We start from the raw sequence: 17012 nt of genomic DNA, 5'->3' as shown, positions 1-17012 counted from the left end.
ATATTGCAGTAGGAAAATAAGTCAGGAAGGATACCCAGGATATTTTAGCCCTAAATCACCTGAAATTAAAATGTACATGATAGAAGACAATAAAAAAAACATTGTGGATTCACTTTGCAAATTATACCCTTCCTATGAGGCATTTTTACCTTTATTGTACTGGCACAGACATACCAATGGTTAGATGGGTGAGGCTGCAGTACCCGTGATTTGTAGGAAAAGCGTTATCGGGGATTTTGAATCCGTCACCATTTGTAGGGTAGAGACACAAGTGGAACACTTTCAGCCATCTTACAGGGTCACAGCCTTTTCCTGTTTGTACGCGCACTGGAATTTTCCCACATTATTAAAGCTTGTGGGTGCATAAAAATTATTGAAAACACCACGCAAATCGGTTACCTGCATGCCCTATGGACTAGATAGAATATGTGGCAATTAAACTCGGTGGTATGAAAAATCACTGGCCATAATCGATACAAACATCACAAGACTAGATAAAGAACTGTTTTCAACCTCTTTTTTATTGCTATGATTTGAATTTAATCTAAAGCAAGGGTTTGCAGCCCTGCTGTGGATAAACCATAATCATTGTAAAAAATAAAAAACAAAATCACTTTGTGTGCTAAGATTTCCTTTACATTTAACATAAAAAAGTGCACAGATTATTAACATTACTTTCGCCATCGCAAGCGTCATTAAAAACAGCCTTGGATGGCATACTTGGCAGTATAGAATAAATATTTACAATGTTTACATACAAATAACAGATTTTAAAGAGGCATTCTATACAGAGAAAGATGGGCGTCTGACAGCTTGGAGTGCTGGCACCGGACCTCCACTTTCACAAGAGAGGAGTAAACATTTACAGACAGAGGAGTGGCACTTGTTACCCAGTCAGACCTTCTCTTGTGGACAGTCGAGTCTTTTGGAAAAGAGTGTTATGAGACTGCCAACAGGCATAACACCATTACAACAAAAGGAAACACAGAGGTGAAACAAGGCATTGCGGGGGAGTCAAAGCATATCTCATTGGGCTCGTCAAGGCAGACTGAGGTTCACTTCACGCCTTTTGCGGGTGATGAAGAAGGCCACTGCTTGGCCTACCTTTACCTCCTGAACATGGACGTTCCTACACATATAAGCTGGGGCAAAGATATAGGCTGACGTAAAAACTATGACACTTTGAAAAGGTTACCAGGTGACTTTATGTTATGAATGGATTCCCACAGTTTTTGAGTAAGCGCAACAGTGGGAGCAAGCAGGGGCATGCTATAATCCTATGTGTTCCTCTTCGAAAGTGGTATTAAAGGTTAGATCGCAGCATCTGGCTCTTAAACGCAACCTCTAAACACAGCGATGACCTTATAAACAAATAATATCACGATAACTGTGGAACAAAAATGAAGGCACTTTTGTTCACAATATGTGCTGTTCAGGTTTTTGCTCTTGCAAACACCGGAGTTATTTTATTATTATTACTGCTTCGTCGTTACAAGAATAAACACTTAAAAAGTCTTCTCTTGCAGACAACGAAAATAGAAGGCAGCTTTATTTTATGGACCGATCTGTGGACTAAACCTGTGTAAATCAATCTAAAACTGCACAGTAAACAAAGTAAGGGCAAGATTACCAGAGAATTAATCGCTTCCTTAAATCCATGCTGGATTATTCTGTCAACTGAAGTGAAACAAATGGCAACAGGTTTCAGAATCTCATGTTCGTAGACCAGTTACTTGTCTGCACATGCCAATTCCTCTTTGTGATTTAAAAGTAATTTGTAAAAGAGGTCTTTGCTTGGGAGAAACTCTTGGGGAAACCATAGGAAAGCGTTAACATGTGTCAACATTATTTCAGAGGTGACAAATACAAAGCACTTGATGGCAGTGGCTACTTAGATCCGCCACCACCTCTATAAAGTTCAGGAGTAATGTAACATGTATAGCTAAGTACAGTGTGCTCACATGGATTCGCACTATGCCATTTAAATAGTGCCGCTAATATAAGAAAAAACTTACATACACATAATTAAACAATCCAGAACGCCACAAAAGTGTATATGATCTGACAATATCCCAGTTTTTTTTTTTCTTTTCAATCTTCTTCAAACATTTTTTGTAACTAACAATTATTGTTACACAGGTCACTACATCAAATTCTGTTGGTATAGATCAACAAAACACAATTTGTTGACACGCGGTTCAGAAGACAATATGCACAGCAGACACGTGTTTCGTCGTTTGAACGACTTTTAAGGCAAAAACAAGGAGTGAGTCAACTGGAAATTGTCTTAAGTTACCCCCAATTAGGGTGTAAACTAAAAGAAGAGGCAAGGCTTCACTCGGCCTCAAGTTAAAACGAGCGCCCGTAGCGGCGTAACTATATACAGGCAAGTAGAAGACTTCTACTTGAGGCAGACTGAAGCCTTGCCTCTTCTTTTAATTTCCACCCTAACTGGGGGTAACTTACGACAATTTCCAGTTGCAGAGTTTTCTGGGCATATACAGGTGACTGTATGCCAGCCCATTTGATCCTTGGGGCTCCAAGGATTGGATAATTTAAATGGTCTGACGCTTCTATTTAGAAGGGTTTGGGACGGAGATCGTTTACAAGAATTACGTGATCACTCACTGCTTGTTTTCGCCTTGAAAAAACTCGTTCAAACGACGAAACGCGTGTCGGCTGTGCATATGGTCTTCTGACCTGCGTGTCAACAAATTGTGGCTTGTTGATCTATACCAACAGAATTTGGTGTAGTGAACTATGTAACAATAACTGTTAGTTACAAAAAATGTTTGAACAAGATTTAAAAAAATAATTTTGATCTGGGATATTGTCAAATCATATACACTTATGTGGTGCTCTGGAGTGTTTAATCATATCAGAGGTGTTTGGGGGCCATAAGAAAAAGAGATAGCAATAATGGCATATTCAAATTGGTACATTTTGAAACACCAGGGATTAGTTGAGCAGAATTTAGTTTTCAAAGTGCTTGAGACTCATTTCAAAAGTTGCTAACAAGCGGATTGCTCATCCCTAATCCTACATCAGGGCGCTCTGATTATGGGGTTTCATAACAAAGAGCTGGAAAGGAATAAATCAACTTGCAGACTAATAGGAAACTCTGGCATCTAACCATCCAAGACACACAGAGGACTGCAATCAGCAAAACTGTGCCTACAGCGAGCAAAGGGTATTTGTTACCTTGGTTTCCCTGCCCAGGAGTTTCTTGAATTAATGAGGAATGGAGTAACTTCGGCATTCATACAAGCACATGAGCCAGGAATCGCACGGATAGGTGGAGATATTTAAATGTTTTTGAACATCAAAGAAGATCCCAGTGATGGAAAATGCTGATTGCAATGCCATCACTAAATAAAAAAGGGTATGGAAGGTATGAGGCGAAAAAAGACACTATCACATGGACAGGGTTGTGAAAAGGAAGGACATGGGCGAGTGATGATGCTGTCAGGTGAGGGAGATGTCGCACAAACTCAGCGATATGTCGTTATATATCACTGCTATACAGGCCGCATTATAATTCCTCAATCCCATTGACTCAGAGAGGTTGTAGGCAGGTAAACGGATCATGTTTGGTTGTCCCAAGCTTTTGCATCCACTCAACAGCTCTATGAATAGGTACATGTGTTTGATTTTCAAAATTAATATATAAAACAACGAAAACAACAACTCGAAGAGCACAGAACCCCTGTATCTGATAGCGCCGAAACTTGGGCTGACGTTTGACACTTTCCTAAGCTGTGTTTTGGAAAACACCTGACAGGTGAATCACAGCACCATACTGTACAAGGTTTCAATGATGGTTCCTTCTTACCCCACAAACATTATAAAGCCAGCGGTAGCGGACACTTACAACTCAACAGCAAGAGACGAATATACACCACGACAGTTTGCTGACAGATCATTTACTTTGAACATAAGACACTGCATCAATATAAACTGAGGCAAAGAGCCATTTTCAACCGATGAAAAGACAACCTCCCGAGAACATCAGAAGTGACTTTACATCTTTGAATATTCTGGATCCAATTCTACAGAGAGGGGAAGGCAGACCTGAAATTATCTGCCAGAAATACACAACTGCTGAAGAAAGCTTAACTGAGAAATGCCGCTGATGAAAACACGGTGAATAATGAGGGATGAAAGGGAAGGAGAAGGAAAGCTAAGGTCAGTAACGGAAGATCTCTTCTGAGCTTTAACCAGCTCTCCCACGGTTACGAAGACAAGCCCAAGCATGCCCAGCAGCATACAGAGTGTGCAATCACAGCCAACACTTGATTTGATACAGTAACCACAAGGCACCATAAACAAGACAATCTGCTAACACTTGAGAATGTGCGGAAAGTATTAGATCGCCTTTTTTTCTTTAACTGTCCTTGGTCCTCTTCCAAAAGTGGTCTTTAAGGTCTGTGCCAGCCGCCATCAACAACAGCTTTCTTATAAAAACAGATAAAATCATACGAACACACATATACAAACATCTAGGTCTACTGCATATTTATAGGAGAAAGTGAATTATATAACGATATTTCTAGATGTTCTGGAATTATACATCTACGTCATAAATGACGAGGAAAGTCTCATGATTTAAAACCAGCAACGTTGTGTTTGCAATATCAACAACCGCTCCCTGGTTTGTTTTCAAGCACGAAAACGACTTGCAAATAAGGTCCTATTCCAGGTCGTCGTCAGTAGTGAGGGCAAGGGAGCAGCTGAGGCCGCAGTGAGCGTTAGTCTTTTCAAAGCATCCCTTTTGGTTCTCCGAGCGAATGGGATCTACAGAGCCTCTTTGAAGATAGTGCCATTCAAAAGAAAATCACATCCTCCTTGTTGGTGTCTTCGTCGCCGGGTGACTGCGCTGGTGGAGAAGGGACCCTCAAGGAGAGGGCATGAGCGCTACTTGGTCTTTGCAGACTCGGAGGCGATAAAAGTGCTTCAGGGTGGGGTTCAGGTTTGCCAGAAAGATCTGAAAGAGAGATTTTGGAGATAATCATATGAAATATAAAGTTAATTATAATCATAGTTAATGTTCTCACTGAACTTCTCTCTAAATTGTATTAGATGAAGTTTACAAATTGAACGGTCAGAAAAAAAAAGTATATATTGAGTGATCATGCTCTTAATAAAAGGAGTAATTTGTTCCAAGAACAAACTTCCACAATGACATCCTGCAAAAGTAGTCGCTGTATCGGGGGGAATAAAAGGAAACTGTCCGCTCCACACAAAAGCCAATATTAGGCTGCAGTAATCTCCTTAGCAGGAAGAATAACTGACTAGAGCAATAATCTAAATAGAACATAACCACTAAGGTGATAATTGTCATGTCCTACCATGCACCCAAGCATGCCTACAACAGATTATAAAAATAAAACCCAAAGTGACAGTTCAAAGCAAAAACAAACCAGCTGGTTTCTTAATAATTTCAGATGGAGGACAAAAAGTAATATGTGCTGAATTTCCTGACGAGAAAGTTGTGTACATTAATTTCATAAAAAAGATCCAATTAAGTGGAAACCATAGACTTTGCTGTCTCTCTGGACTGCATTGTTTTCTCCAAAATCTCATCTACCTGCTGGCCAAAGAAATGTTCGCCATTAAATGGCACATTTAACAGATGAAGTTGAAGTTCAGGTTGAACCAAGCTTGTAGAGATACTAAGATAGTTCTTCTATCTCTCTACACTGAGGACAATAATACTCGCTTATAAAGTCCCATAGAGTGGCAGCATCCCAGCCCAGAGCAGCTCCCCTCCCTGCCTCTGTTCCCGAGGAATCTCCACATTCACTGTGTTTATTCTGTTTTGAGCCGCCTCTGTCTCCTGCCGAAAGCTCTCTTCCTAGCAAAAGCAGGGTTCTGTGGGGCGGATTTAGAATTTCTTACTGCTGCTCTAGAAGTTATGCATGTTTTGACTGGCGAATCAAAAGTACTGGCAGTTTTTTATTTTATACTAGTTTTAGTGTGGGTAGACACTCATTTGTCTTTTACACCCTTGATAAAGTCTCTATGATGAAATCACCCTGCCTTTTCTATTACCAGCAACCTCACCCTTCTAGAAGGCTGTCCTTTAAATGGCTGAATGGTAAGCAGGCGGCTCATCTGATGGAGAATCTTCAATTGGGCGAGATCCTAGTTTATCGCTGAAACTGCTTCACCAAACAAATATAAATCTACACTTTTTTTGTGTTGTGCGTTGTCTGTGCCAAGGCACTCCTAATATGGCCTGGGTACGGGTCAATCAGAACTCTGTTTTGCCTGAAATCATTTTGTGATAACAGTGATGCCAGAGGCAGAAATTGTATGAATCTTTCTCCAAGCAGCCTATGAGAGCCCAAAAGTTAATCTTTAAAGATCTTCGTCAAGGTAGGGAAAATCAGCTTTTGGAGTCGAACCTTCCTCGCGGTGTTGATTTAGTGCGCATATGCTTTTGAGTAATTTCCTCTTTTCGAATCTGATCTTGCTGCCCAACTCGATTCGCCTTTTGCGATTGCACAAAAGTCTTAACATTGAGCATTCCTTTAGGAGTCACTTCCTAATGCTGCTCGCACAGAAGCTTGTGTATGGGATTTAGTGTGAGCCTCAGATGGAGTCTGTCCGTCGAACACTACCGAATTAGAGACGGTTTCTGAGCTGAGGATACAGCACTATCCGGCATCTCAGAGGCAGAAGGGCAGTGGTGCTGATACACACCATAAAGGTCATTTATACCTGATGGACTAGTGTATCCCCCTTCCAAACTGGCATCATCTTTAACTTCGCAGTACACAGAAGCACCCTGTGGTATATCGGATGTTCCATGTCGGCAAAACATACCCCATGCCACTGTTGCTGAATCGGCATTTTTAATTTAAAGAGTTTACACATCAAACATTTAGACTTACTGTGTTCTGCTGGTAAACAGATTCCAAACGTTATGACAGACAGATTTAAAATTTTGAATGACACTATAGACAAAACAGGCTTTCTAGAATTATTATTACACACGCAGATTTATGGAGCCGCTGTTTTTATTTTTTGCTCAAGAGAATAATTTGCGACTGGTATGTCTATCACCCCCCACTTCAAATGAGGGATCACACAAAATGCTTTTTTAAAAATATATAGCACCTGCCTCCCGTACAGACTCCCTTGTCAATTGCTCCAACTATTTCACAACTATGAAAAATGTAGCAGAATTTTAAAAAAAGGATATGTCCCTCAAATTATAAAAATTAGCAAGTGGGAAAATCAGGACTAGGAGTCAAATAGCAAATTTACATACTGGACTACAATTCCTTTGATGCTAAATCACTCTAGATTCTTAGAAACAAGTCTTTTTGAAAAAAGCCCAAGCTTGGTCTTTTTTTTGTTTTTTGCAGAGTTTTATATATCGCGAACTTGCCCCGAATCCAATCAGGTATCAGAGCGCCTTACATAGCACCAGTTACGTTACATGAGGACACACATTCATTTTTGTTAGGCACGGGGAGATTAAGTGATTTGCCCAGAATCACAGGAAGTTCAGCATCATTACCGAGACTCGAACCCAGTTCCCCAGGTCCGAGGTCGAGCGCACTAGCCCTTCGGCCAACTCCTCTCCCCGAGTGCAGGTGAAATACACTTCCCATTAATGAAAGTGTGGCATCTCATATGACAAACATCGTAGGGTCGCAAAAAGCCTTGAGGAACCAAAATTCAGTAAAAGATGTGTGAAAAGTAGTACCTAATCAATATTCATCTTATTTCCCAGAATGATTTATATGATGTCCTGGCCCACCTATCATTAACTTGAAACCCTCTTATAGTAAAGCAATCATGACCAATAGGCTCCGTCTGATATAGCTGCACCAGGATTTACGAGAAGTTTGTAGGAAGAGAAGGCGTACAATACCTGGGAGCATGCAATCCCTGTATGAAAGCCCGTCTCTACTGTCCTCATTAGATGTCTCTAATTCCCTGTAATGAAGAAATGATGAAAGCGCTCAACTGTAAAATATTTTACAGTTGAGTCCTGGTGACTCAATGCCTGGTGCTAGAGCCAGCAGCCCCGGGGAAAGTTCGAAGAGGGAAACCTGGCATTTACTTCTGCGCTGTTTAGATAAAACAGTGTTAAGCAGTAAGGAGATAGTTATGGCAACATACGCTTTACGCAATTACGGGAAAGACAGATTCTCTCTGCATGTTTCTCACATTCATAGCGACAGCATTTTTTTATCTGACTTGTATTAAACTAATTCGGATACCATTTTGTAAGACATATCAAACCGTTTGTGTGCCTTTAACTCTGCTTGCCTGGACTTCGCCGTGGGCTGTTCCCTGCACCTGTGGTGTTTTTCTTCTGCCGCAGCTCCTCGCCGGACCCGCTCCGCGGGTCCCGCTTCGCGGTGTGGAGAGAGGCGCCTTGAGTATAGAGGGGCTCTGATCTTGGACACCGGACTCTGGGCTTTGGCAGGCAAGTACAGGGCTGCGAGCGGACCCGCAGGGACTCCAACTCCCAGGAGCCCCTGCGTGAGGTCAACCCACAACACCTGGGTCGCTCTCCCTGACTGCCACGCCCCCCGCCCCACCTCCTTCTCTTTTATTTTTGCACTAGGATCCCGCTGCGCGGGAGCGCGCGGGAGGGCGCCGGGAGAAGCCCGGGACAAGGGCGGGGCCGTCTGTGGCCGTCGTAGGCCGGGCTGGGCCTACCCTCTTGGTTCTGCCGTTTGCCATCAAGTCCCTAGTACAACAAGCTGATAAATTGCCCCATAGCTATCATCACACTCTAAGATACCATGCCGTCCCCGGTAAAGGAAAGTACCCCCATAAGGCAGGCAGGAACAAAAAATATGACCTTAGAGAATTACTTTCCTCGGGCGGGGGGAGATGGGGACAAGGAGAACACATTAAGCCGGCTCAGAGCTGAGCGGAGACGCTCTATAGATAATTTGAAAGGTAGACCTCTAGGAGACTATCCTCCCACACCTAGCGAAGACTTGACACTAAATGAAGATGTTCCGATCCTGCTTAGGGATGTTACAAAAACGCCCCCAGTGGTACTTATGAGCTCAACCCCAGTGAGTAGCACAAGCCCAAGTAGGGGGACGATTGACTTAATTTTTCAACCGCCCCCAGCATCAAAGTCTAGGAAAGCCAAACCTAAAATAGCTGTAGCACAAGGGGTTTTTGGGCCCCCACCAAACAAACGTAGGAGGAAGTCGAGGGGTGCCCAGGCTAAAAACAAACCAAAGATCCCTCATTCTGATTTTGGGAAGTCATCCAAATCCTCCATATCAACTGTGACAACGGTGGCTGACTTACATTCTAAACCCGCTGCACAGGATGGTGTGGCTCCCGTCCTGACTAAAGAGACGGCTAGTAACATTGTTAATGCCCCCCTCTCTGTTGCTCCGCTGGGTAATTTGGAATTCCTGCTTAGGTCACTTTTGTTACCAATTAGGGAAAGCATCAAAAAAGTGGAAATTAGACTAACCATTCTTGAGGCTACACTAAGCAGTATGAATAATCCGGCCAATTCTCATGAGAGGGCTCCTAAACCTATTGCCACCCCAATAGCTCCAAAAAGTGTTATGCATCTTGCTCCCTCACAGGTTGCAACTGCGGCCGCCCCACCACAAACTCAGAGGAATAACCCTGCCCCAAATAAGCCACTTAACCCCATAGGACCTATACCCCCTGCAAATGCTGTTCCCCCGGTACAGCCCCCAGATAGTGTTGCACCTACTCCACTAATGAAGCTTCCCCCCAGGCCACGTAGACCCAATTTACCACCAGAGGCGAATGACTTTACAGTAGTCATGGCGGGCGCCCCACCACTAGAGGCAGGTGAAGCCGAGGATTTCTGTGCTCTGAAAAGTAGGGTGATTAAGTGGCTAAATTTGAATAGACCCTTACCCGTACACTTAAGCAATGAGATCATAATGGTCAGAAGGGTGCCTTGGATAGGGAGAACACGCAAATCCATCATAGGGGATTGCATATTGGTGAGCTTCAGGGATGCTGGAACAGTTGCTCACATATGTCAGGGAAAGAATAGATCACAGGTAACAACAATTCAAACACTTCATGTGTCTTTCTTCTTTCCCCCCACCCCAGCCCCTGTACACGTGACCCGTTCATATGACAACTGGGAAAGGGTGGGTCGAAGGGGTGTTCATCACGAGTTCAATCCCAGGCCATTATTTAGCCGCACAGAGCTACCCTTCCACACATTCAATCGGTTCCACTGCCTGGATGGTCTTGAGGGGGTAGATTGACAAAGAGATAATGGTATATGGGGTATAGGGGGTAGAGGGGTTCCAAATGCTGAGTGGGAGAAGCACAGCCCCGAGGCAAAACAAAAGTCATCAAGTTGCGCCCGGAGTTATGTGCTGGATGAACCTAGGGTTGTAGATATTGCATGTATAGGTGACGCACAGGGACCGGAATTGGGAAAACAAGTGCGAGAATCACCTGTTGGGTCACAGGGAGGAGGGGTCCAGGGGGGTGAGGCACTAAAAATCATCTCATGGAATATAGCTGGCCTGGCTGGGAAATTTAATAACAAAGAGTGGCTTGACTATATCAGAAAATTCCATGTAATTTGTCTGCAGGAGACCTGGGCCCAGGAGAATAATTTCCATCTGCAAGGGTATAAGTGTTTTTTTGTTCCTGCTCAAAAATCAAGATCAGGGAGAGCCATGGGAGGTTTAGCTATTTATATAGATCTGAGCCTTCCGGGAAGTTACACTTGCCTTGATTGGAATTCCCACAGGATTCAGGCAGTCAGGTTCACTGGGAAAGGTCTTAGATTTGTTGCAGTAAACCTTTATAACAACGAGATAGCGGGATCTAACATCTCTCTTGTTACTGAATTAGATAATAGGTTGGGCCAGGTCATAACAGGCCAAAAAAATGGGCAGCCACATGGGTTGGTGGTTATGGGAGATTATAATTGCCACTTGTGCCCGGTACTGGTCCAAATAAGCACAGATTGGTCCCGATGCCCTATGGAGAAGGGACCGCATTTCTCTCATACGCCGTTGGGCTCAGCTTTCAGAATGTTACGGTTTAAATATGACCTTGAACACACCATTAATATGGTAGGGATGCAGGAGGATGGCACACTCCCCCCCACATTTAAGGGTAGAGGATGCTCTTCCTTCATAGATTACATTCTGGTCTCAAGGTCCTTAATTAATAAGACAACTAGTGTAGGGATCGAATGGAGTGGCTTTAGTGACCATAACCCTCTTGTTTTGGAGCTGCAGTATAAGGTGGGTCTAAGTATTAGAGTTCAACGCACCTTCACTGAGAGAGCAACAGACCAAGGCAGGAGACTAAAATGGGCTAAAATAGACGGGGAAAAGTTCTACAAGGGCCTGGTGGACGCAGGCATACTTGCTATTAATGATTGTTTGGACACAGAAGTCCGCGGACCGAGGATAATGGAAGCTTTCGACCAGATCGCTAATCTGGTCGATGGTTTGCTAAAGACTAGTGTCCCAATACGGATTTAGGGCAGGGAGGTCCACTAGTGACCAGTGCCTGAACCTTTATTTGCTGACTGCCAAGTATACCATGGCTAGTGATGAATCCATTTACATGGGTTTCATGGATCTGGCAGCAGCATTCGATCACGTCAATAGGGAAAAATTGTGGGGCATGATGCTTAGTATGGGGATAGAGAGTGGTCTAATTAATATATTGAGGGAACTGCATAGTGACACCACCGCCAAAGTCCGCTTTAATAGGGAGGGGGGGCTGACTAGTTCTTTTCCCTGTAAGAGTGGAGTCCGACAAGGCTGCATTCTTGCTCCCTTTTTGTTTTCCCTTTATATTAATAATTTGGAGCAGTTTCTGTTGGGTCTGAAGGCAGATTGCCCAAGGGTTGGGTCGCGTCATATTCCTGTTCTGCTTTATGCAGATGACGCGGTACTGATCGCACGGACACCAAGGAGCCTACAAATCCTGATTGATGGTTTTGTTAGGTTCATGAGTGCCTTGGACCTTTCTGTAAATCTGAGTAAATCCTATGTGCTCCGGGCGGGGAAAAAAACCACCCCTAAATTTACATACAAAATAGGGAGCCACACTGTGGAAGAGGTCAAAACGTTTCCATACCTTGGTGTAACATTCGATGGTGCCCTGCGGTTTGATACCCTGGTGGAGGAACGTTGTGGTAAAATGATTGCATCTAACGGGGCAATTGCTAGCTATGGCAGGAGGCTAGGAAGATGGTCCCCGGAACAGGTGATAAATCTGTACAGCTCAGTATCATGCTCCAAGGTAAATTACGGGGCAGAAGTATGGGGCTTTGTCAATACCACTAGTATCCAACGTGAAGAAAATAAATATCTGAAATCACTCTTGAGGGTACCACAAAGTACTGCTGGTTTGATTGCCCATAGGGAGCTAGGGAGACCATATATAGAAGATTTGATAAAATTGAGGCCTATTATCGCTTGGTTAAAAATCTGGTACAATCCTGATGCGACACTTAGTAGAGAAATCTTATCAGACTGCCTAAAAAGGGACAAGTGTATGCGCATCCCCTGGCTCCTTTATGTGAAGAATACCCTGGAGGAGCTATGTTTTGGGAACCTCTTTACTCATCCTGTAACTATTGTAGCCCAGAATAAACTGCATGTAGGGAGAATTTTTCTAGAGCGGAAAAACCTACGCAGAGATGAGGCTGAAGGGTGCAAAAAGACAGTGAGGGCCCATCACTTAGTGAAGAGCGTGGAAGGTATGGAGCCATACTTGTTCCTCATGTACAATGCACAGGATAGGTTCCTGATGTGCCGTTTCAGATTGAACCTTCTCCCATTTATGTTGGCATCACCAGCGGGGTTTGCTACATCAATAGAACAGAAGGGGCCCTGCGGCTGCGACAATAGGTCTCCGCAAGACTCCCTTCATTTTGTTCTACTCTGCCCCTTTTACTCAATGCCCAGACGCAGATACCTTGTAAATATTTTGAAAAATGCTAATTTGGTCCACGCTAGGGAGGCACTTGTATTCTTACAGAAAGCTGAGGAACCCCTAACACTGTGTAGTATTATGAACTTTATCAAGGTAGCACTTCGTTTAAGGCTTACTAGAGGAGAAGACTGAAATGTTTTTACTTTAACTTTTAAGTGTTAAATATGGCTATATTGTTGTATTTATGTTTTGTTAATTCACTGTACAAAGAACCCTGAAATGTTTAATGCCTTTTTAACATGTAAATATGAGTGTGTTTTTATGGTGTTTTTTAATCACCGAATAAAGATTCTTTGAACTCTGCACTACAGCATCTGATTTTCTTCTTCATGTTTTGAACATTGTGTCTCTGTCATATAAAAGAGCAACACGCTGGGATTTAGGCAGTTTGTGGAGAGAGTGGTATGGGACCACGTATAATAAGGAATGAATACCCCTGCCATGCACTATAGAGATATTGCACGTCACCTCGGAGCCTTATAAAGGAGATCGGTAGCCTCGTTTCGCTACAAGTTCATGAAACTCCTCGGCGATTAGAAATATCCTTCTAAAGTACGGCAGGAGCTACTTTATCTCATATATAAGATTCATTTTACTTCCTTGAGTGACCCACAGACTGCATTCATCAGATGATATTCATGCCTCTCTAGCTCTACCCACTAGCCATTAAAAGGTTTCCTCTAACAGGTTATTTCACTTTTTCCAAATACAAGCCACACTAAAACAAATTAACAGTATTCCAGCTACCTACATCACAACCCAGAAAAGAAGACAGAAAACTGACAAACAGCAAACTACCCCATGGACCCACCTTGCTGAAAGGGCATGTTCATGAGGCTCGGACTCGCAGATCTTCTGTTCCTCAATGTTCCATCGTCTTTCCCAGAAAGCCGGGATGGAAGTAGCTGTTTCAAGTCTACGGATGCTAAAGGATACAAAAAGCACTGCATTAATCACTTTAAAAATGAAACACTGTGATAACAAGACCCCTGCCTTGCAGTTATTTCACATGTTTGGAGAACAAGCCCCAATGGAGAATAAGGACCTGACTCCCACAGGCTCGCAAAAGTACATTTTGGTAAATTCCCAGAATAAATTAGAGCAAATTTGACAAAAAACAATACAATACAGCTTGTGAGCTACTGAGAGCTCTCCAGCTACCTGTAAGTCGCTCTCGTGTGCAGCCCGGTCAACTAAATGAGAAGCGTTTGGTTGGGTGAATTAAAATATGCATACTAAAATTGAAAACCATGTGTTTGAGATGAAAATGTGTTTCTTTTCAGAACTCACAAGCTGTTCTGAGAAAAAAGGTAAACTTTATAAAATATATTTAAACCATTATTTGAGTGATAAACCATGCAGCATCAGTTAGGGTTATGACCTTGGTACCAGGGATATTGAAGCCATGGCTGTTATGTATGACCCATGGAGAGGCAGTCTTAATTGATAAAGCCCGTCTTCACATAACTGGTGGCAACCGAGCCATCTGTGGCACGGAGTTGACTGCTGCTGGGAATCATGTATGGGGTGGTCGCCACTTTAATTTGGTATGATTTGCTCACTATTACAGTGGTAATAACAGTAGTCCGGGTTGATATTAAGTAGCTCTTAATAAAGAAAAGGTTGGAGATCCCTGTACTTGGGTATGGGGGGGGCAGAAGCATTAGTGTGTGGGGTATCCATGGTGGTCCAGGTGGAGACCAAGTAAAGAATTAGAAGCACTGGCGTGAAGGCCGTGGCAGGCATTTTTGAGTGTACGCAGGGGTACAGAAAGCGGACGCGAGACATGGGTAGAAAACAAGGCTACACATTCTAGCATGCAGTATAGGTCCTGGGGTATAGGAATGGGTGGAGGTTCGAGAGCTACACAGAGGAAGACAGATTTGGGTATAGGCTGGGAGAAGAGATTCTAAAGTCTACACAGGGGTAGAGGTAAAGTATACAGGAAGGACAGGAGAAACTGGTATAAAGAACTCTACAGATACTAGGTCACAGGATGGGATAAAAGCACTATGGTACAGGCAAGAGGTAGAAGTTCTAGAGTCAACAGAGTGGTGGCGATACCAAGGCATAGACAGGGGACAGAGGTCCTTGAGTCCACGCAGGGGTAGAGGTAGTAGGGCACATGAAGGGAGGAGGGACTAGCGTATAAACCAGGATACACATACTGGGTTACCTGTAGGCATGCAGGTACAAGGTATTGAGGGCTAGAGGACTACAGTCAAACTGCTGACGGACAAGGGGAGTAACCGACAGGTGCAGAAAGAAAGATAAAGTGAGAAGAAGAGATAAGTTTGGATGGTTGAGGGGTAGGGGGTGGGGGCGTCTTTTTACAAACAAGTCAGAGGGTATGTGGAGGAAGCAGGGTACAGGAGGAGGCCTCTCCATAATAGAGAAACAATAGATTCCTGCGAACATGAAAAAACATAACTACAGGATATTTTTTTCCCACTATGAAGAGCACTCACCCTCCTACGAATCGCATTCCTTTACAGAAACTCAAGCAATCCGGGTTCCTTATGCTCATTTTATTCCAAGATCAAAAGTGTGGATTAGCGAAATTGCTGCTCCTTTGCAGACTTTGAAACCCAGACAAATGCAGAACCCTCTTTCTCGCAGTAGTAGGAGTTCAAGCCTGCAAAGTACAACCCCCTCCTAGGAAGCCTCACTGACTTCTCTAGACACCAGCCCTATACTGATTCTTAAGACCTGAGGGCTCAGGTTGCCCCTTTTCCCAAACATTTACCTAAAGGAGTATAGGTACAATAGGCAACAGTGTTTTTAAAAGAGGATCTGCGATAAATGAGGAGGCTTTGTAGACCCCCAACATATTGCCCATAAAAAGTTAGCAATTTATCTAGGAATGCTTGACATGTTGGGTGCCGGCTTCTCCCACTATCCTTGTGCATACGTGCACACCAACCTAGCCTATCACTAGTATACAGTTCGTGCCAGTCACAAACATTTTGCATCAATACTACCACGGCTATCTGGCATCTATATTCCAAGGTCGGTACAATTGATCTAATCAATTTACCATTGTTATGAAGCTGTACCGCACAGTAACTTATGCTTTACAAGAGAACAATCAAATATAATAAATGAACACGCAGTTTATTGCATATGGTTGAATGCGTCTGGTGGGAAGGTGGTCAAGGGGTGATGAAAGAGACCGTTCTAATATGAAAACTGCACTAACAACAAGGACATTGATATAACCTCCAGATTAAGTACATTTTGAAGAAACTAGTCTTTTTTTCTCTCAGAAGATGAACATTCTAGGCCATGTTCACCAATGTTTAGAGGGTTCTAGAGCCTAGTTGCTGTGCCACTCAATGAGTTTTGCAGGGTGTGGGAAATCCTGAGTTTGTCCATCTCCAGTTGCAGCAACGTTTGTCTGCCACTAGACAGAATCAATGAGATGGTGAGATATTGAGGTTTGTATTACACAGGCATCCAGCTTTGAACCTGGTCCTTGCTTCGAAGAAGCTCTTGTGGGAGCAGAGAGAAGTGGCTGAATCTTTACCTGTCCGAGATTCATTTATTTCCTTTTCCCTATCAACACTGCTACGATGGTGCAAATACTGCCGCGTGAAGAAGACCTGCTGAACAAGCGCATGATAGGACACAAAAATACTTCTGTTGTATACTGAGATGATACATAAAGTCAGGAGTATGCGATGGAGAGTGATGTACGAGATTTATCACATGTCAGCAAGTAATGATGAAAATGTGTCCAGCAAGGGCTTTATGACACAGGTGCGTCAGAGATGAGAAGGTGTCAGATACAGGCCCTAAGGGTATACAACTGTTCCCTTCAGTGACAGTCTTCAGAAATCACAGACACATGACATTTCTAAGTAGATCTTAGGCTAGTGTCTGAGCTCAGGTTAAGTGGCAAAATCATGGAAGACTCAGAGTGGGCCAACTACACCAGATGCACTAAAAGCAAATCATCAACTTGGGAAAAGAACAACATTGGGAGTGATGCCATTTTTGCACCCTGATAGGAATATAAGTGACTATTTCAACCCATTATATGGCAGGAAGAAAAA

General features: G+C 43.2%; 1 protein-coding gene across 6 annotated transcripts in view; it reads right to left on the bottom strand.

The window, feature by feature from the left end:
- Window positions 1-500: 500 nt before the first annotated feature.
- ARHGEF18 (Rho/Rac guanine nucleotide exchange factor 18) overlaps window positions 501-17012 on the bottom strand; it is a 334968-nt gene continuing 318456 nt past the window's right edge. For all 6 annotated transcript variants that reach the window (XM_085639301.1, XM_085639297.1, XM_085639298.1 and 3 more), the window contains 2 exons: window positions 13769-13882; window positions 501-4984 (listed from right to left, as the gene is read on the bottom strand). In XM_085639301.1, coding sequence (XP_085495427.1) covers window positions 4824-4984; window positions 13769-13882 — 275 coding nt within the window. In that variant the 3' untranslated portion in view covers window positions 501-4823. The remainder of the gene's footprint in view (window positions 4985-13768; window positions 13883-17012) is intronic.

The sequence above is a fragment of the Triturus cristatus genome, chromosome 12 (assembly GCF_964204655.1).
Source record: "Triturus cristatus chromosome 12, aTriCri1.1, whole genome shotgun sequence".
Lineage (NCBI taxonomy): Eukaryota > Metazoa > Chordata > Amphibia > Caudata > Salamandridae > Triturus > Triturus cristatus.
This window is presented reverse-complemented; position numbering and strand designations above follow the sequence as displayed.